At 45.2% G+C, this 22,295-nt stretch overlaps 1 protein-coding gene across 3 annotated transcripts in view; it reads right to left on the bottom strand.

The window, feature by feature from the left end:
- The window catches only part of GCNT4 (glucosaminyl (N-acetyl) transferase 4), a 68,353-nt gene that overhangs the window by 42,733 nt on the left and 3,325 nt on the right, over positions 1 to 22,295 (bottom strand). Inside the window, exons 2-3 of one of the 3 annotated variants that reach the window (XR_008730155.1) lie at positions 5,566 to 6,870; positions 4,312 to 5,122 (exon numbers count right to left, since the gene is read on the bottom strand). Coding sequence is in view for 2 of the 3 variants with exons in the window: in XM_055698441.1 (XP_055554416.1) it covers positions 5,029 to 5,122; positions 5,566 to 6,869 (1,398 nt within the window). In the remaining variant the exon portion in view is untranslated. Of the gene's footprint in view, positions 1 to 2,652; positions 5,123 to 5,192; positions 6,871 to 22,295 lie in introns of those variants that run through there. The other 2 variants (XM_055698441.1, XM_055698442.1) reach the window with 2 other exon arrangements.

Genomic DNA, 22,295 nt, shown 5'->3' with positions numbered 1-22,295 from the left:
AAACAGGCCCAGGACAGAGAGTTCAGCTATCAGCTTGAAATACTGAACAGTGCTGGGGTACTTTCAGTACAGATTTACCACATCTCACTAACAGATCACACTGTTCTGAGTATCTTTTCTATGTGAGTGGAAATTACCACCACCAGGAATGACGCAAGTTCTGTAAAAGCACCAAATAGAAACAGATAGGACACCTGAACTAAAAATCAAGGTCTCATTGTAAACACACACTAGTATGCCACATATACTCCACACCTGCTGCCCAAATACTGCTTTTCTCGTGTTTATACATTCTGATTCAAATGCCACGGTAATGATAGCAGCCATAGAAATGCTGAACAGGCCAAGTCTGTTTCAATTACAATTACAGATTAGGTGTCTAATTTCTCGTCTTTCCTTTCACATCCTTTTACTCCAATATCAAAGAAAATGTATAGTGAGGCATTTATGTTTGTGTATACCATCCTCCTGTCTCCATGTCCAGCCTAATAAATTCATTAGTAAGACAAGTTGTACAAACGTTTCCTCTGCAACTCTTCCATTAAACCTCCTTATTTCCTTTCCTTCCTCACTTAACTTTTCCATGTTAGAACGCATTCAGCATTTTTGCTGTTTTCAGCCACTAACAAAACAATGGGTTGGACCCATGCACCAGTGCCGACAGGAGCAGCACTAGCACCCTGCCCATGCATCCTTCCTGAATGGGAAAATCAGGTTAACTGATAGTCCAGGTGCTCCATCCAGCACTGGCAGAACAAAGACAGAGGTAACCATCTAATACATACAAACATACATGTATTTCAAATTCATGAAGTAACTTATAAGAGGAATCTTTTTCAGGAGAAGTGAGGAAGGGGAAGAGAGGGAAGAGGAAAGGTGTGTCTGAGCTTTACTACAACCAAAAAAAAAAATAAATCCTGTGAGAACAGAACAGCAGATAACTGCCTACAGTTTAAATTTCAGTCCGAATAAAACTTCCTATTTGCTTTGACATAAACTCTCTCACTGAAAGAAGGTGTTTGCAGAACATGCCTCGGGTCCATTTTCAGCAAAGAAAGACCTACCTGTGTAAAGAACAAAGATGATGAAGCCAAAAGGTAAATGATGAAGTCATTACCCACCCTGATAGTTTAATCACTTAACTATGATACAGGCATTGGTATTGCATCTACACTGCTGAACGAGAAGTCAAAAACCACAAAATTACTCAAAAGTTAAGGAACTTATATTTTGGCTGTTCTTTCTCCTGGACACATTGGCAAATGTTGCCCCAGAAGGCTGCAGAATCTTCCTCAGAGATCTGAAACTCCCTGTGACAATGTCCTGGTTTCGGCTGGGACAGAGTTAATTTTCTTCTTAGTAGCTGGTGCAGCGCTGTGTTTTGGATTTGGTGTGAGAACAATGCTGACAGCACACTGATGGTTTTAGTTGTTGCTGGGTGATGTTTATACTAAATCAATGACTTTTCAGTTCCCTGGGCCCTGCCAGCCAGAGGGCTGGAGGGATGGGGAACTGGGAGGGGACAAAGCCAGGACAGGTGACCCAAGCTAGCCAAAGAGGTATTCTATACCATATGGCTTCATGCTGAGTATATAAACTGGGGCAAGAGGAAAAAGGGGGACATTTGGCTTTATGGTGTCTGTTTTCCTGAGTAACCATTACGCATGATGGAGCCCAGCTTTCCTGGGGATGGCTGAGCACCTGCCTGCCCATGGGAAGTGGTGAGTGAATTCCTTGTTTTGCTTTGCCTGCATGCGCAGCTTTTGCTTTACCCATTAAATCATTCTTATCTCAACCCTTGAGTTTTACATTCCTTTCTGATCCTCCTTCCCATCCCTCTTGGTGGCAGGAGGTGAGCAAGCGGCTGCATGGTGCTTGACTGCCGGCCGAGCAGAAAGAAACCCAGCCCAAATCTAGTGTCAAACCTGTTGTGAGCAGGAGGGTGGGCTAGGCTAGATGATCTTTCACACTGAGTGATCCTATATTTTTTGAGAACTGCCTTTCTACAAGCTTGAATAGCCTTTAAAGTCACCTCCAAAAAACAGAAATATCTATTATTCATTAGAAAATCAGCACTTCATAAAGTTGCAACTGTGCCTGTAGAAATTTTACTTCCCTAGCTAGCAAGCATACAGCTGTAGTGGTGATGTTGCCTCACACTGTGCCATATCTGCATCCACTTCTTCACTATCTAGAGAAGCATGAGCTGCCTTATTTCAAACTAATTACAGGCATCATTCCATCCAATTCAGTTAAAGTACCACAAAGCTGCATGTTGTTCAAAATCATTTACTTGTTAAGTTAAATGTGCTGGGGGATTATTTTTATAAATTTATGGTAGAGCAAACCACTCAAACACAAATGGGGATGTGTGTATATACATACATAAAGCCAGTTTAAGTAAAGAAAAAATTTTAAATGTATCATTACACATCAACTTATGTGCGCAGAAGGCAGTGGCTTGGCCCTTTGGGATCCTAACATCCTCTTTATCAACCTTTTGTCCACAGGGGAACTCTCTATATACAAGTACTGATGCATGAATCTGTAAATACTGTCAATATTTCATTTTCTACAAAGTATCTATAAATTGCATCAAGTCAGGACAGCCCTGGGCAGACATGGGAAGTCACTCAAGTAAGCGACACACACTTTAAAAATAAGCTTCATTTATTTCAGAATCAGTACATCAAAGCAGTACTTGACCTGTGCATCCACAGACTCCATAAATAGCTTAATAAGCAAGTAGTACTGTGCAACCCACCCGCAACACCCATAGGTTTTGAAGTGTTTAGCAAGGTAATAGAACATAATTGTTCCCATTTTACAGCTAGAACAGCTGGAACAGAAAACTTAGATGTGGTCTCATAAGAAATCAGTGTTACAAATGGGGAAAAAGGCCCATGATTCCTGACTCTCAAACCCAATCTCAAGCCACAGATGACTTGACCATGAGTACATTTATAAACAAAAACTGAGACCAAAAAATTACTTCATTCTTTCAACTCAAATAAAAACCCAAAATTGGTCATGGGTATGAGACATGGTCGTTATTGCAACCATTTGTGGATCAATAAGACAAGATATCCCCAAGTCACTTGTGGGAAGAGGCCCCTTAATAAAAGCCAGATGGGTAGAAAGAGGACAGTGGCGTGGAGCAAGCTAGATCCCAGGGTCCACTGGAATCACCGAAACTGAACTTGTGGCACAGCAACATCCCAGACAAACCCCCAAAATGCCAAGAGGTGTTCCTGAGTTGCAGGAGTTTCTGCAGACCCCTGGATTAACAAACTTCTCTCATGCTGCAGCATGGGGACCCAGCTGCGAGGAGGCCCCTGAGCTGCTTCGCTACCAAGGAGGCCTGGCACGGCCATGGGAAGCAGAGGCTGTCAGAGAACAGATGCTCTGCAGCTCAACCAAGGCTTGCTCAGGCCCCCATCAGCCTGGGATCATGGTGGCACAAGGCAACAAGACTTGCACACAAAGACACTTCTACACAAGGTCTTCATTTGTTCAATATGGCTGTTCTTACGATTACCACTTGACTTCACATGTTTTGCATTTCATCGTAGCATCACACTGAGGAACGCTAATTAGAAATAGCACTTGTTACCTACAGTGTGTAGACATACTGTCTCAAGAGGATTGGGATTTCAGAGTGCCTGTGGGTTGATCCTGGCTAGACACCAGGTGCCCACCAAAGCCACGCTATCACTCCTGTCCTCAGCCGGACAGGGGAGAGAAAATATAACGAAAGGCTCTGTGTTCAAGATAAGGACAGGGAGAGACCACTCAGCAATTGCCATCACAGGTAAAACAGACTTGACTTGGGGAAATTGGTTTAATTCATTGCTGATCAAATCAGAAAAAACCCACAACACTTTCCCCCTACCCCTTCCTTCTTCCCAGGCTTAACTTAATTCCCAATTTCTCTGCCTCCTCCCCCAGAGCAGTACAGAAGGTTGGGAAATGGGGGTTGCGGCCAGTTCATCACACGCCGTCTCTGTCGCTCCCTCCTCCTCAAACTATTCCCCTGTTCCAGCTTGGGGTCCCTCCCACAGGAGACAGTTCTCCATAAACTCCAGCATGATTCCTCTTCACAGGCTACAGTTCTTCACACACTGCTCCAGCGTGCAACGCTTCTGTGATGTGCCACCCTTCAGGATCAGACTGCTCCAGTGTCCACAGGTCCTGCCAGCAAACCTGCCCCAGCACGGGCTTCCCCTGGGGTCACCATCTCCTTTAGGAAACCACCTGCTGCGGCATGGAGTCCTCCACAGGCTGCAGGTGGATATCTGCTCCACCGCTAACCTCCATGGGCTGCAGGGGCACAGGCTGCCCCACCATGGTCTTCACCACGGGCTGCAGGGGAATCTCTCTGCTCTGATGCCTGGAGCACCTCCTGCCCTCCCTCTGCACTGGCCTGGGGGTCTGCAGGGTTGTTGCTCTCACACAGCCTCACTCTTCTCTTATGCTGGCACAGATTTCACCCTGCCCTCCCCGCCCCCCCCCTTCTTAATATGCTATCCCAGAGGCACCACCACCACTGCTGATGGCCTCAGCCTTGGCACTGGCTCCATTGGACATGGGGAAAGCTTCTAGTAACTTCTCACAGAAGCCCCCCCACTACCAAAACTCTACCATGCAAACCCAGTACACACACAGAGGAAGATATTTCTACAGGCAGAGGGAGAAATGAAGATCAACCTCTTTTGGCATGGATGTCTACTGTAAGGGGCTGCAGAGACTGCCTGTAGGGCATGCTTGTATACTGCCTTCAGAGGATAACACCACCTAATTCTGCTTCAATCAACAACCACTGATTTCATAGGCAGGGCACAGCACCTGAGCACACGCTTCACAGAAGGAAAAGTAATGGACAAATGAGCTGGGAGAAGAGAACGATGCTACAGACAATATGGTATCTAAGGATCTTTCCCTTGTATCATCCAGTCATAGTCACATTGCAAAGGTCTTTGTTAGCTCCCACAGACAGGCAGTTTGGGACTTCAGGTGAGGCCACATGGCTCATTTGGTGTCATGCGGATCTCTTGGTTTTGTCTGTGAGCTGGGCACTTCCAGTTTTCCTGAGGTAGCAGATACAGAGGTCTTTGTTTCATACCTTTAAGAAAAACAAAAGTGAAGGAAAAGGGGACAGGCGTTGGAGTTTCTTAGGAAAGACGCAAACACACTTGATGTAAAACACATTTCTAAAGTACTCCATTGGGACAGACACCAGCAGAGCCTCCAAAAGCAAACCTTACCCTCACAGAATCACTCTGAAGAACAATTACAGGATTATTATGGCAAGTTACAAAACAGTTAATAGGAAAGGCAAGACTTTTCATAAATAAATGGCCAGGCACCTGGCTCTCCAGGCCCCTGAGCTTCATGCAGAATGTATGTTTCGCTTGCCAACATCCTGCAGCAGGTCAAGGCAGAGGAACTGCAGGCACTGTGCTTAACAGTACATAGTACTGACAACAGGGAATACAGTGCTGCTATAGCAAGGCATTCACAGGATTTATGTGCAGAAAGTATTTATCAGAGGACAAATATACCCACTCTCTCTGTTGTTCTGCCAGTTTTTCTGCCAAGCATTTTACCAGGACAGGGTCTACTTTGGAGTCAAACTTGTTGGCGAACCAGTGCCCGTAATTCAGAAGCCATCTTAACTCTGCGGCCCCATAGATGCAGACACTGCGAAGGTGGGTACCAGTGCAGGGAGGATACAAATGGTCTTCAAGGTAATTCCATTTCACCAGACGAGTTTTGCTTTGTAGGTCTGTTATGTCCTGGGCTGACCTTGGAACTTCCCCAGGGACTCCAGGAACACGTACAAGAGTGGCCCAGAAATGTTCATCTGGAGAGTATGTATCCCTTGACCACTCAAAAAAATCTTTTGCAAGAGAGCTTTCAAGGGTATATTGAATAAATGCTCGGCTTAGAACAAAATAGGCACTGCCTACAAATACCTCAATATCATGAGGTGGCGGATTCTTGGAAATGTTGGTTTTTACAGGCATCTGCATGTATTCATAAGGCACTTTCATAAGTTCATAGTGATAAGTAAATCGTTCTCTTTTGCTGCTGCTTGGCTTTATAGTTTCCAGCATGTTTCCTCCACCGAGTTTCTTCAGTTCAGCGACCAATTCAAAATTTGACCTCAGAGGAAAATCTTGGCCACACAAATTAATAACGTACTTCCAGGGAACTGAGGAGTCCATCAAATCAGACAAACAATTGAAATCTGCTTGCAGACGTGAAATATGTGCATAGTCCACTGTCTCCAATTTTGACGCAATGAAAATATTGGGGAAACATTTAGCCAGATTGTTCACAGCAGATTTGAAACTTTTTGCTGCTTTTTGGTCATAATGGATGCAGTAAATATTTTGATGACTGTACAGTGAATGTATAAGTCTTTCTACCATTACTGCATCTTTGTGAACAACCAAAGAATAGGCAATTGGAAAATTCTCCTCCTCAGGAGAAACAGGTTTAAGGTGGTATTTCCTAAGTGAACGATACACATGGCAAGCACTTGTCATTGCTACGACATCTTCATCAGCTAAATCAATTATCTCTTTTCTTCTTATCTCTAAACTCTTGCCAATTTCATGGGGATCTTGTTCATATATAGATGAACAATTAATCTCATACTGGATCTCATTTCTAAGGTGGGAATACCTGTTTGTAACGTAAGAAGAAGTGCTCAAGAAGTGCTCAACCAAATAAATGCCCTTAGAGGGAAAAAAGTGTCTTTCGACATGGAGAAGCTTCAGCAGTGCAATCAGCCACCCCGTAACACACAGGATCAAGATCTTCCTTCGTGATGGACATTTGTAGGGACACTTGTGTCTCTTCATTCTGCAAGAAAACAAAGACACGATGGTATTTTAAATCAGGAACTAAGCATCAGAGACAATCAAGCTTCTAACAAAGACATGTGCACACTGGTCTGTCCACAGTATAAACACCACCTTAGCAGGACAGGGCACTGGAAATCTGCAGTTTCTCCTTAATCATCATATTAATTCAGAAACAGATTTGACCACAATAATAGGCAAAGATTTTATTCCCCAGAAATAGCTGACTGAAGGCAATAAACCAACTTGGAGTTCAGATCATTTCCAGCTAAATAAGAGTGTTGGAACAAGACTCCCACTGTTTATTTTCCAAACCTTTTTTTAATTTCTTATGAGTCACAAATTGAAGTACAGTAACCCCTGCACTGGTAGAAACATGACTGTTTTCTAAGTGAGTAAGAAGGATTGTTTATTTTCCCAAGTAACTCCAGGGATTCAATGGGAGCAGCAAGGGGATCTCTTGTGAGTCTGCAAAGAATGTGTGCTTAACAGTAGATACTAGTGTTCTTGTTAAAAAGAAGCATTAAACTGAAAGCTTAAGAATTCAGTCAGACCATCCTCGTTGTCTGTAACACTGGGGCTGGCCCATGAAGATGTCCAAGGGGAAATTAATTTCCTTCCTGTCCTCTCCCAACAGGGTCTGACAAGCCCAAAGTCCTACCTGTGTCAAGATTCCTTCTGGAAAATACTGCAAACCTGCCCTGAAGAAAGAGATGGATGAAGACACAGCACTTCCATTCACTGGACTGAGTATATAATGTAACCTTCTGAAGGCAGGAGGGGTAGTAGTGAGCAATAGCACATCCATGCTGTTCTCTGCTGTGTGACACAACCTCAGATGTGACTCCAAAAACACACACATGGCCACTTTTTATGCAGCAGGGTATTTAATAACATTCCTGTGTAGCAATTTAACAACTGAGGTATGACCACAAGAAAAGCTATATACAGCTTTGATTAACCAGCTAAGTGCAAGCAGCGTTGTTGCTAGCCTTGAATTAAAATTAGACCAGAGTCCACATCCAGGTGCAGCATTAAACTTAGCTCTACTTATCTAAAACTAAGTTCTGCTTTGTCTCTAAATTTAACAGTTTCCAATATTTTCTTTCGAGAGGCAGCAGCTCCGGAATGCTTTGGAGTGAATAAAATGGTGGGGTCACTAGAAGTGGCTCAGATGTCTGCAGATCCCACGTATGCATGTAAAAGCAAGTATTGAGGTGTGCATGCAACACTTACTGGAAGATTAATTTAGGCATCTTTAGCATTCCCACCACTGTCAGGTCTTACAAGCTGTAGCTTCAGTTAAAATACAGCCTGTTGAGGTACAGCTGCTTCATGAATCTGTTCTCCCTGACTTTCTCTTTCCCTACACATCTTTCTCCTTTATATTTCCTTTCTGGGGGCAACAGAAAGAAGGAAATGCCACCTCCTTGTTTCTCCTGGGCATGCCAGGCATAGACTGTGGAAGGGAGCAGGGTAAGCCAACACATACCTATTTTGTAGAAGCCAGAGCTCAGCAGCTCCCTGCAGGTTTTACAAACAGCCTCCAGGTATGCTAACAAAGGGAAAAAACAGATCTATCTCTTCATGAAGCAAAAGATCCCAGCAGGCGCTTTCCTTCATTCGTTCTCCAAACTAATCCCAGCTCAATGTCTCAGCTCTCCCCTTTACCTATTTCCTTCTGTGTTCCTGGAGAAAAGTTGCTCTTAAAAGCTGCTCCTAACCAAAGTCAGGTTTCCAGCCATGTGATGGAAGCCCTGTGGAGGGGAACACTGCTAACCTGCCCTGTTTTTCTTTGGAGGGAGAAGACCTCTCTGTGTGGTGTGATGTCTCTGTGAAGCCCGCCCTGTGACTCTGACCAGTGGTCTCCTTGGCTACCAAGGATGATCGCTACCATTCCAGGCTGAACAAGGATCACCTCATCCAGGGAGTGAAACTTCACTTGCTCTCTACTTCCTTTAAAAAGGCGGCCTGGACAAAGAAAAAGGAGGGGGAAAATAAGCATATTCTCCACTGCTCCAAACCCCCTCTCCTCTATCTATGGTAGCCCTGGACACACGCAGTGCCAAACATGCTGTTTCTAGGCAAACCAACAAAAACACCATCGCATCACACTTCTCTGACTGAAGGTACCAATCTAGATCACCAGAGCCCGGTGTGGTCCAGAGTTAGACCGCAATGTGCAAGAAATCACTTGGAGAGTCCTGAGGGCTCCCTCTTTGCAGCTGATGAGCAAAGGATCCACAGTCAGCTCGCTGAACATTCCTATGGTTTTTGGCACTGCCAAGCACTAGATGCTAGTGTCCCATGTAAAGAGGTCAGAAATCCAGAAGACTGTGGCGACATGGTTCAAATCCTCTGTGGAAGAAGGAATTAAGGTGCACTGGTGAGAAATTTCAGCTCCTCCACTGACTCCCTTGTTTATGGAGGACCTCCCCCTGATCCTGGCTAGCATCTGGTCACATGAGAGCATCAGGAGCCAGCAATTAGCCCCATCTGTTTGCATGGGGGGGTTGGTTTTATTCTTTATTACAAAACACACTATGTCACCATCTCAACAGTGGTCCAGATAGTATCAGGCCATATGTGTCCCCAACCACTCGGAAGCACTCCAACATCTCTCCAGCAGTGCAGTTCACCACCACCAATATCCCGTTGACCCTCCTGTGCCATCCTTATCACATGAAATTCATACTCCCTTGTTGTTACCACCATTACACTTCACAGCCAGGCTTGGCATAGCAGTACAAGGGCAATGGCTTTGTTCTTTAAGCATGAAACATTTGCTTCTAACCAGGATGAAGTTAGTTTCTGTAGAAGACCAGAATTTCATGAGGAACAGTACAAGACCAGGGAATGAAACCCCTCGGGACAGAAGGGGCACCACAAATCTCATCAGGTTTTCATTCAAGTGCAAAACCCCTATTTCTTACCACATGCAGCACACAAAGCCCTACTCAGACATCACAGTGTACTGTACACACAGTCTTCTCCAGAGCAGGAGGGAACAAATGACACGTGTCAGATAGGAACAGGCACCTAGAGCTACCTGAAGCACCTATCTGGGGTAGCACTGACAAGACGCTGCCTCTGGTTATCTTGCTTTCTCAGTTGCTACCATACTATATGCAGGACCAGCATTCCATCTTTTACACAAAGATTTTATAGTGGGAAGGGGGCTTGGCATTGCCGTCTTGCCTTATTTTGTAAAATGTTTGCATGTTCTCTTCTACATGCAAGAAGACTCCTGAGGAAATTAATGGAGACTGATCTTATCTTGAGACAAACAGGTATCACACAGCTGGTCTATATACACACATACACAGCATCTAACCTGGTAAAGGCACTTACTGGCTGGCATGCAAAGTGCTGAATGAGAGAAGGTGAATGGGTTTTTATTTATCCTGTGCACCTCTAAAGCAAGGGATGTTCAAAGAAAACAGACATCCAACAAGTCAAAGGGAAACACATTTGCATTGTGTAACAAAATGTGTTCTTACACAACATGTAACTATAGCCTGTCACAAAGCACATTAAAGACCATGAGCTCAGCAGGATTCAAGAAGGAATTAGGCAATCAGCTGGCTGTTGAGAGTTTCCACAGTTACTGTTGCCAATACATAAATACGGATGGAAAGCTAAATTCCCTGGAACCATGACATCAGGCAATTACCAGCTGCCAAGACTTCTGACAGGAATTTTTTACCAATAAAAATGTTTCTTGTGACCATCACTCTGTTCTCTGCATCTGCTTTTATCTACTGCTGGACCAGAAGAGGGATTGGTAGTTAGGTCCATGACAGCAATATTTGTATCCCACCCAGAAAATGGACGGGTTTTCCACTGGTGTATTTCACTGCCTTTTTTTTTATTTTTCTCCCTTTAAGAAACTGTTTGGGGCAGCTTTACACCTTCAAAGACTTAAAATAATTTGCTTTCTGCAAATGCACAAGCTGGTCAATGACACAAAAGGAGGAACAAGGTGGTGGAAGAACTTCACACCCTCTTGAAAAAGTTCAGACCAAGTTTTTTGATCTGGAATATCAAGTCATTCCACTTGCTGAATGCTGTGTTGGCCTTAGTCAGCAAAATAAACGCTCCCAGGAGGACTGGGCAAAGACTAAGCCATGCCGCTCTCAAATTGAAACTCTCAGTCCTCCCTTCCAAGGCACTCTCCAGCCAGGCTCAGCTGTCTGTATCTGCCTAAGACAAGGAGGCTGGGCTTGCAGAAGGACCAGAAAATACACAGCACTATTCTAGCAGGCGGTGGAGCTCCACTCCTTCCTCTGTGCCTCAATCCAGTGCACATGTCCCATCTTTCGGGAGGCTGTAGAAGAATTCTGCAGCTCTCCTGGAGCTCGCACAACACTCACCTATAAAATCCATAAAACCAGAGGATAAGCTTTCCCCTCTGTGTACCAAAAGTTATGAATCGAGCTATGGCCAGCTAAAGGAAGCACTGGGAAGGAAGGCCAAGTTGAAGGCAACAACATGCTAGAAAATACACATAAGGACATACACTAGAATTAGACCTCAGTTACTATTGACTTACAGCAACTGGGGAAGAGAGAGAGAACACAGAAATGAGAACAGAAGAAATAACACATATTTGTCTATAGACATTCATACATATATATCCTGGGTAACACAGCAAAGGTTTAGGGAAGCAAAGTACAGTCTGATCACAGGGTAATATCTGTAAAGACCTGTTGCCTTAACAGTCCCTTCCAGCTGCTGTCAGCCAGATGTGCGGAAGTTTACCTTCCTAAAAACAATCGTTTAGGATTAGTAGTAGCAAACTACTGGATCTTCTTCCAGCAATCTGTAAACATAAATTAACAGCCCATGAAACTGCAGAGTACCCAGAAGTGTGCAAACCCCTACAGTGGGCACATCACAAATATGAAAAGCAGCATTTGCACCTGTACACCATCCATAGGCAGCCTGCTTGGGTAAATCACCCAAGTTCATACTGAAACACGGTAGAGAGGCAAAAGTTAAGTGCCAGAGAAGCAAACTGAACCAGTGGCTACTTCTCTCAGCTTTTACAATACAGATTGCTATAACAACACAGAAATGTTGAATTTCTGCTGGGAGACTGTAACTGCTTGAAATGTTAAATGCTTGCAAGGGGAAACCAAAGGAAAGGCTAATTGAGGGTAAATTAAAGCCTGCTTTTAGGATTCTTTTGGGATGGGGAAAAAAAAAAGTATTAAAACAATTTAATTCTAGCTCAACTAACTTATAACATTTCTACACACCACCAGGCACTTAGCCTGTGGACCTCACTAAGCATGCCTTTGGGGCAAGGCTAGTCTGGATCTGTCACGAGCAAAGACTGCCACACATCACGCATCTATCCGACTGGGTGCCTCTATCAGAAGGAAACAACACCTGCAGCACCCCAAGTCCACCCACTCTGCTCTCCACGTCAACCCCGGTGCAGCCTGGCCTCTGGGACTCTTCTTTTGGGTGCCGAGAGGGAGACAGGACAGGATTCTGTACGAGGGCACAGCCACTAGCTGGTGATTTTCTTCCATGCCTGCCTTTCCTCAGCCCATCCCTCCAGGAGTCACCCTGACTCCTGCAGACAAGAATGGGGGTGAGTTTGCATGGCCAAGCACTCAAGGAAGGCAGGTGCCCCGGGTCTTGACCAGGCACAGGACTTTGTCCAGATTCTCCCCAAGTTATACAAGCCTTTCATGAACCCTGGCTCCCAGGGTAATCCTCTTTTCTCTCTGCACCACACTTTTGTTAAACCTCCCAGATTCTACCCTCTCCGTGTTGGTCAAGAACAAACACCCACATTTGTATCAGTCTGATTAACAGACACATTATCAATTTGTCACATCAAAGTTTAATCCACGGCAATTCATTTGAAGATTTCCATTGGAGAAATCTGCTGGTTGCTAGCACCGTAATGCAATACACAAAAAAAGGTTATAAAAATCTGGGCAGTGGCTCTCCCTTCACAACTGCCACTGGCATTCAGAGAAGATGGACAAAAGCAAAGCATCTATCCCCCAAGCACTGACTTAGCCACTCAAAGATCACGCCCTCAGCTGCAAAGATTGCTGTGTCGAAGTTTTCTTTATTCATAAGGCCACACACACCGCCCAGAACTCAATGACGAAATGAAAACGGGTGAAGCTGTTGAGCAGAGGAAGAAATCCTCTCCCCACTCAAGCTTCAGGTGGGAGCACAGCATGGTGGCTGGGGAGCGGTCCAGCTAAAATCTTCCACTCACAAACCACAGGCATTAATTGCAGCTCTTCTGATTGACAGCAAGGATCTAGTATGCCTTCTGAGATACTGAAATTTAAAAGGCAATCCCTGAGAAGGATTAAGCAAGGGTCAGCTGTGCTGATAACACCAGATGCAACCTGTCCAGAAACCCCTGAACATCCCCCGCCCCGCTCAGTTAGCCATGTGAACGAACAGGTGCTTTTGCATTTCACTGGCACTCACAAAAAACATGTGCATTGTCTTTCAACAGTTCTTTCAAATTCAAAAGAAACATTTCCTATTTCAGGATTTTTTCACTTAAACTGAACTAAAAAAAGTTCTAAAAGAGATTCAGTTTTGAACAGGAACAAAGTATCAGAGATGGCAGCAATCCATGTTTTGGCTTGTTTTGCAGTTTAGCTTCTGTGGTTTGTCAAAATTAAGCTGGATTAGAGCAGTTTGCTTCTTCATTTGCATTTCTCATAATATAAACATTATCTTCTGTAAAAATTTGTAAGAAGTAGCAAATGGCAATCCTGGCCTCCAAAGCAGAGCCCAAGAGGGAGTGATGACCTGCCTGCCTAAAAAGCTCTTCTGCAGTTTCACCTGAAACAGTGTAATTTTTGTTGCATTCTGATCTACACACACTGGCTGAGGCCACTATGCACTATCAAAGAGGTAGCAAGGTCATTGCAAGTGAATGAATTGTAACTCTCCTATATTATTTAATTTGTATTATTTATAGCTCCATTATATCGTACATCTAGGATGCTGTGGAAACAGCACCAATCAGTGTAAGCTAGATTTAAAGAGACATGAAGAGACATGGATTTAGTGGGTGGATTACTCAGTGGGTAAGGTGGATGGCCGCAATCAAAGAGTTGTGGTCAACGGCTCAACATCCAAGTGGAGACCAGTGATGCGTGCTGTTCCTCACAGGTCCATAGTGGGACCAGTGCTGCTCAACAGCTTTGTTGGTGACAGACAGTGGAATCGAGTGCACCCTCAGCAAGTTTGCCAAAGACACCAAGCTGAGTGGTGCTGTTGACATGCTGGAGGGAAGGGGGGACATCCAGAGGGACCTTGACAGGCTTGAGAGGGAGGCCCGTGTGAACCTCATGAAATTCAACAAGGCCAAATACAAGGTTCTGCACCTGGGTTGGGGCAAGTCCCAGTATCAATACAGGCTGGGTAGAGAACAGATTGAGAGCAGCGCTGAGGAGATGTATTTGGGCATGCTGGTGAGCAAAAAGGCCCAACAATGTGGGCTTGCAGCCCAGAAAGCCAACCAAATCCTGGGCTGCATCAAAAGCAGCATGGCCAGCAGAACAAGGGAGGTGATTCTGCCCCTCTACTCCGCTCTGGTGATATCCCACCTGGCGCATTGTGTTCAGCTCTGGACATGGTCCTTTTGGAAAAAGTCCAGAGGAAGGCCATGAAGATGATCAGAGGGATGCCTCTTCTATGAGGGCAGGCAGAGACAGTTGTCGTTGTTCAGCCTGGAGAAGAGAAGGCTCCAGGAAGACCTCATAGTGGCCTTTCAATATTTAAAAGGGGCTCGTAAGAAAGATGGGAACAGACTTTTTAGTAGGGTCTGTTGCAACAGGACAAGGGGCAATGGTTTTAAACGGAAAAAGGGTAGATTTAGATTAGGTATTAGGAAGAAATTCTTTACTGTGAGAGTGGTGAGGCACTGGAACAGGTTGCCCAGAAAGGCTGGGGACACACACACTCCAGAAGTGTCCAAGGTCAGGCTGGACGGGGCTTTCAGCAACCTGATCTAGTGGAAGGTGTCCCTGCCCATGGGGGGGGGGGGGGGGGGGGGGGGGCAGAACTAGATTATCTGTAAGGTCCCTTCCAACCAAACCATTCTATGATTCGATTCTATGATTAAATTAGCTCTGAGTGCACCTACCCAAAGTTTCACTGGATTTACCATATCACTGCAAAAGCAGACCTTTTAAACTGTTGCATCTTCACAGTGCTATGCAGACAAATAAATCGTCACAGTTCAGCTGGCGAATTGCATATCTGCAGTAGCATAGGATACCTCCTACTGACCCAACACCTCTTCCCTGGAGGAAAATAGACCACACATACACAAAGAGGAGAGGGGAGAAGTTGTGCCCACCTCCCTTGAAAGAAAAACGGAAGCTGCTGATGCTGTATGTTGGAGGAGGAACAGAACAGTCAGTTATTAACCAGCTGAGTCTGTACATTATGAGATGTGGTGGTCCAAATTTCTGGTCTGAAGAGCTTCCTGTGAGCACACAAATCAACTTCTTGGGAATAACATTTTAACATGTTTTCACACGGTGTACATCCATTCCTTCAAAGTAAAAGCATGTTTAAAGCACCACTCCATCATGCATTATCTCATAGAATCGTAGACTGGTTTGGGTTGGAAAGGACTGTTAAAGGTCATCTAGTCCAACCTCCCCTCCATGGGCAGGGACATTTCCACTGGACTGTTTGAGGTTGTCCCACAACATTGAGAAACATTTTACGCCAGGGAGAAGAACTCCATGTGGTTAAATTACCCAGAGTGCTTCTGAATTTGGCCTTGAATAAAACCAGTAGAGAACCTGTTCTGTATTCTGGACACGCATATGAGGCTCATCTTGCCCCAGTGTTTGTCTAAGCATCTGAGGTCCATCCACAGCTGGTTGAAAGATATAAGGCACTGCAAAGGACCATTAATTCATCCCAGAGCACAGGCTGCAGGATGGGCTGGATGAGGCACCCCTAGGAAAGTCACTGCCCAACAAACTGGAACCAGGACAAGAACCCAGCTTTTGCACCAGCACTGCAACCTCTGCCTGCTCTGCTTCCAACAGCACAGCCTTGGTGCACCCCTGGTGTAAAGTGTTCTGGGGATAGCAGCATTGCACCTGACCCTGATCCTCTGCCAGTAACAGCTCAGCAACCCCTCCACCCCAGAGCAGTACTCAGGAGTGATGGATAAAAGGCAGCTTGGAAGATGCTCCGGTCAGCACAAGCCTGAGACAGCCCCAAGAACCAAGCTCCCACTCTGGCTGACCTCCAGTGGCTTACACCCACCAGGGTATGGCGGATATACAGCAGCTTCAGCCCTCTTTGAGGCTGCCCTTCTACAAAGGGTTAGAGAGATTTGAGCAACCCAGAAAAAGACAAGTTCCCTTCAGCAGCACAGAGAAACTGGCAGGCTTCGGGCTCACGCTGCTTCTTCTGAAGGAGTGTTTCCACTTTACTAAGACCCTAATGATTTACATATGGAGAGCTCTGGTTCCTGAGAGAGCCCAGGGCTTTACTGCTGCTCCCCATGCTAACATTTCTGCTGTTTCCATAAACCCCATGTACCCGGAACAACAGCACCTCCCAGACTATGCAGCTCAGTGATGCCAATGTCATTCTTGCACATCGCAAGCTCCCTTCACTCTCAGCAGGAACAAATTACAAACTCTCACGTTCCTCTTGCTCTGCACGCATCCACACAGTCAAGCACCTCTTGCATCCCTGTATCAGCAGTACAAATCAGAAAATATAAAAACTGACTGTCTTGTGGCAAAAAAGATAGCAGACTCCCCCCAGCACTGAAGAAGCAGATCCAGCCCTTCCAGAAGCTTCTCCTCCTATTTCATAAGTGACTCATCTAGGTCTATTGAAAATAGCCTTCTTGGGAATAAAGCAGTTTCCTAAAAGCTGTTCCTTTAAAGCAACAGCTGCATTATGCAAGGTAATTTTTCTTTTACTCAGAAGTCAAAGATCTGTGGGTATTTACATTTTAACATCCACTCTTTTCTCCTCCCCACCTAACAAAAACTCCCATGGGGCAAACTCAACCATGAAAAACAGTGAAGGCTCAGACAAGCTACTTTTGACAGGGACTATTTGTAACCAAAAAGTACCCCAATAAGAATTTGCTTTAATTGGTCCAAAAAGGGCAAATGTGTCATTGGCCTCATTAAAACTCTGTGGTCTTCTTCCAACCTTTCCTATGCACTGCAGAGGTGTTCCCAGTTTGTCTGTATTCAGATCACACTGATTTATTAACAGCTCATCAACCACTTTGAGACTACAAGGAATTTTGCAACTCCCCAGCACTTTGTTCCTTTTCCTCATCGTGTCTTTTCTGGCATAGCCTGTGCTCCATAAACCAGAAGCACCACAGTCATTAAAGACAGAAACTGCCAGGTGGGTCTACAGCGCCCACCAGCTCCCTGGATGCTGCCCACTGGGTAGAGCTGTCATGAACCACCTGGGTCCACCACAGTAAGGCCAGAGCCTGGTGGGGCCAAGATGCACCAGAAGCCTCCCAGCAGGCAGAAGGATGAAAATCCTGCTTTGAAGCTTGGCCTTTGTCCAGGGAGGCTGGAAGAATCTCTGCTCAGAGCAGGCTGGCCCCATGGAGAGGGAAAGGCACTCCAGACAGCATGAAAGCAACAGGTTCAGCAGTGGGACACACAGGCAGGGCTACCTAAGGAAGCTCATTTCTGCCTGCAACAACCAATGCATCACTACTTCCCTGAGGAGCACTCTGCCAGTCCTTCCTGAAGGACCTGTCCAGTAGGTAAGCAAAAGTCCAAGATCAACTACCAACCATACTGAGCTACAGAAAAACAAAAGCCAAGAGCTCCCTTAACATGTAGCCTTATAGAATTTATACTACTTCTTTTCTACTCAGCATTATCCATCACAGAAGCCCATGACTAAAAATGCCACAAATTATTTCTGGTGTCATGCCAGCCAGCCAGGTGGGGGAAACCACCTTCACTTGTCACATCAGCTTGGGAGTGGTTAACAGAGAGTGTGGAGTGGCAAGACATGTCTGCTACCAGAATAGGAATTCTTGGAAAATTCAGGCTGTGAGTAGGCAACGCTCTCTTCTTGGTGGATCTGAAATACAGAATCTAAAGTACTCACTATGAATGCTGTCATGGGGCAACCTGCTTTTGTGCTTGCCACAGAGCAAGAGTTAAGTGAAAAGGCCAAGCCCGAATGCAAGTCTGTGGAAGGAGAGGAAACAGAGAGAGCAGACACAAGGGAGCAGGAGTGCTCCTATCCCACTATGTTGTTCTCTCTCACATGCAGAAGCCCTTCTGCCAACACACAGCAGGCTCCTTGCTTAACACTCAGGTGAAAAAAATAAAAAGGGAATGGGTGCTGAGAAGAATAGGAGCAGCAGAACAGAGGCTGGGAAATGATGAAAGAGGAGAATGGACAGAGGGATCAAGGAGGGTAAGTGCTTTCATGTAGGTAGCATTAGCAATAATACCACCAAAAAACCCACCAACCTCAAACAGAGCAGCAAAACAGGTGCTTTCTCTGACTTGTTACCCTCCCATTCCTCAGAGGCATCTGAGGCAAACCCAGTGTCTAGACCAGGGGTCCTCAAACTGTTTAACCAGGGGGCCGGTGCGCGGATGCAGTGGCAGGCAGTCATCTGCGGCTGCTTGGTTCCCCCCCCCAACCCCCGGAGGGGTGGGTGGGTGGTGGTGGTGGGTCTGTAAATACCGGGGGCCGGATTGAGGACCCTGGGGGGCTGTATCCGGCCTGTGGGCTGTAGTTTGAGGACCCCTGGTCTATACCTTTCCTTGGAAACCAGGTCAGTGTATTTCAGCAACCAACACCATTAACATATAATAGCAGGAACTACGGGAACAATTCCCTCTCCTCCAGGCAAAAACACTTTGGGAGACCTCCCTGATAAAGTATCTGTTTGCTTAATACACACCTGCTCAGGCAGCAAATCAGGCTTGGTCGAGTTGTTTGCACAACCAGCTCTGCAGGCAGACAGACGCAGTTAGCTCCTTCTGGTTTCCCCTCTACTCTATACAAATCAAGTCATTTGATGGGTCTCTGGGGAAGGTAGAGGGGAAGATATTCCTGGGCAGCTGAGGAAGGAGAAAAGTAATGACATGCTTTGCTAAGCAATATTTATTTTTTTTAAACTCTCAGTTTGAATTAAGCTCTTAACTCTACTTGATTACTCAATGCTGCTAGGTAGGAAAGTTAATTTTATTCACATGCTAGCGTTTACTTCTGCTAGCTGATTATTCACATTGCAAAATTATCTGTTGATAGGGATTGCAGAGGTATTGGTAGGGATTCTGTAGGTAGGGATCACAGAGCTTCTGTAGGATACCTTACACTGCCATTAAGTCTAGATCAGCTGATTATATTGAGTTTGCCTTGTTTTCCACACACTCTCCCTGCACTAGAGCCTCAGCTTATGCCCCTCTAACATAGTGGTGCCCATGACCAGCCTCATTCCACACAGCTCAACCCCTTGTTTTGGCCTACCTGAATCTAGTACATAGATTTCCTCTAAATAAAGGTCAGCTAAAGAGCTAACTAACTAGAATTACTTATATGCTGTCTCATGGTCCTTTAATTGCAAGATGTGGAAAAATATGCCATTACTTTTAGATCCAAGTCTAATTAAACAATAAGCCTGTCAATTTTAAGACCCTGAAGACTTAAAACAATACAGTGCCCCAAAGAAAAACAACAAAAATCTACAGTTTACTACTGCCTGTTTTGTGCTTCCGGAAGATGAAAGACAGCTTCTCACCACCTACATGGGAAACACAGGTTCAGCAAAGATTTGGCAATTATGGGTATCACATATGATTTTTTCCCAATGATAAGCCTGAGGACTCTTCATCACATGGGACACACAGATCTGTGTTTCCTAACACAACCTGTTGCGCTGACAGTAAGTTGTTTTGCTTCTCTTTCTGCCACTCAGTCCCAATTCTCTGTGTGTTCTTTAGAAAAGGCTGGATGCTCTTTTCTATTTTCCTCCAGTACGTCAGCAATCCCCATAATTGCACTAAAATATCTAATATTAATTCTTGCATGTCCACATCCCAGAGATATGCCGAGGCAAAGAAAGTCTGTGTCTCTGCTCCCCAGCCAGGGAAAGAGGCAAGTGACTTCTGCAGGGTCATGCAAGAAGACAGCAGCCCAAGAGGGAAGTGAACCTGGCTCCTCTGCATCCCCAGCTAACCTGAACTGCCTTACAATTTTTGATGGAAGTTGTTCAGGTGGAGGCCTGAAAAGAAAAATCTATCAACAAATCCCTTGGTACATTCTGTCCTGCCAGTCAGAGGATTTGCAGCCCTGTTAAAGCAAGAAAGTGTTTAGAAAGCCCAGGGATAGTCAGCCACGGAAATTCTCAAGCCTGATTGCTTATACATTGAGTATTTAAATTCCCTGACTTCTAATAGATGAGATTATCCATGTCTACCAAGGGCTCAACGCACCATAAAGGCAGGAACCAAGACCAAAAAAACCCCCAACTAATTATTTAAAGAAAAAAACCCACAAATCCCACTAAATACAGTTTACTTCTAATTTGGGGCAATCTAGAGTTTAACAGCTTCGTTCCAACTCATATGGAGTGTAAAGTAATACTACTACAGTGGAGAGAGGGTTAACCTTTACCCCCAAACTACCACATAACATAAAACCTGGGCCCAAAGGGCCAGAACTTGTGTACATTGGCACAGAATAGCACTGTGAAAGAGGGTGGAAGTTTCCTGTTAGGCATGGAGGCAGGATAAACTGCACCATGCTTCAGAAAAGCTCCAGTTAACAGCTCAAAATATTTCTCCATTTCCTTCATCTCTCCACCGAGCCACAGAGCCGCCTGCAGACCCTCGTCTGTGAGCCCCTGCTGCAAATCACCCCTTTCAGGTCAGTTCCCTCCATGTTAAAGTCTTTGTGACCAAAGTCACAGCTTGTCACATCAGCAAGTTTATCTTAAGGAGAGCTGCAGACCTACCTCCTGGACTTTGCTGTGGTCTCCTCCCCTTGCAAAGCTCTTTAGGATGCTCTGACCCAGAAGACCAACACGGGCACAGCTGGCTCGGTAGTTGAAGAAAGTCCTGGTGTCCGCTCCATCCTGCCGGTGCCCACAGCCTTCACCTTTATTGCTGTTTCAAGCGCGTATGAAGTCGGATGTACAGAAGTAGCAGGGATGGCATTATTGCTTGCACAGATTATGAAAGAAAAGTGTGAAGTGTTAGCTGAAAAATGGTGAGTATGGAGGCTTTGTCTGATAAGCTATGGAAGCCATTATCTGTATAATAAGCATATATTTCTGTTTACTCACATAGCATTTTTAAGTGCCAAGAATATGTTGAAGAGTACCACCATAAAAAGAACAGGCCATATTAAAGCCATCTCATTTCCATCTATGACAGGGTGAAGGGGACATGGGGAAAGACAGGAAAGTACCCAGATGCGATGAGTCTCTAAAAATTCAAGACTTGCCCGGTACTTCACATACTGAGACTCCCGGTCTTGGAGGCCTTGCTCTTTCCACAGATAAGATAGCACCGGCACCCAGCCAAGGCTAGAAGTTTGGTCTGCTGCTGTGACCCCCCACAGTCCTAGTGACACTTTCTGAAACTGTTTAGACATGACGATCTGCACTGCAAGTTCACTTATACGTAAGTACCTCATATGGTATACCACGTACCTCACATGGCAAGAAATATATTTTTGGGCTATTATACCTAAGCTTTGTGTGTGTGATGGTTACAAAGAAATTTGAGGAACTAAACATTGTACAATTTGCATGTACCAAAACCAAATACCACAGCTATCTTCCCTCAAGGAAAGCACATCAGCTGTATTCCTAAGGCATATGTAACATTCTCCTCCTCTCCATCCACACTTTGACAAAAGTATTGTGTACACCTGCCTCCTCTTCAACATCAGCCTTCCAACTCACATGGATGTATAAATTGCACAGCCCTGTACTATGGAGCTTATTATTTGTGCTCTGCTCTCCAGCGTGGCAGGGGCAGGCTGAATCTCATAAGCTTCAAAGAGAGGTCTGGGTGCCACAGACCCATGGGATCCTGCAGCCCTGCCTTAGTTCAATGGGCCCAGCATAGCTACTGCATACAGCCAGAACAGCTTCCAAATTTCCCACTTAGTATCTGGTGCTCCCTGTGTGCATAAGACGCAATGTGGCATGACAGTACCTGGGTCAACGTTACCCCTTTTCAGCGTGATGGGGGCAGTACAGTGGGCAATGGTTAAGAATACAGAAATACAGATTATGGGAATTTCTGTGAGACAAAAGCACCCAGCACATGCAAAATTGGAAAAGGTCTGCCGACAGCTGTACACCTGTTGCATAAGATTCAGGGTGCTGACTTGTCCTTGCCTGCAAAGCAAGCATGCAGAACGACACACACGACATCA

This window comes from Falco cherrug, chromosome Z, assembly GCF_023634085.1.
Source record: "Falco cherrug isolate bFalChe1 chromosome Z, bFalChe1.pri, whole genome shotgun sequence".
Classification (NCBI taxonomy): domain Eukaryota; kingdom Metazoa; phylum Chordata; class Aves; order Falconiformes; family Falconidae; genus Falco; species Falco cherrug.
This window is presented reverse-complemented; position numbering and strand designations above follow the sequence as displayed.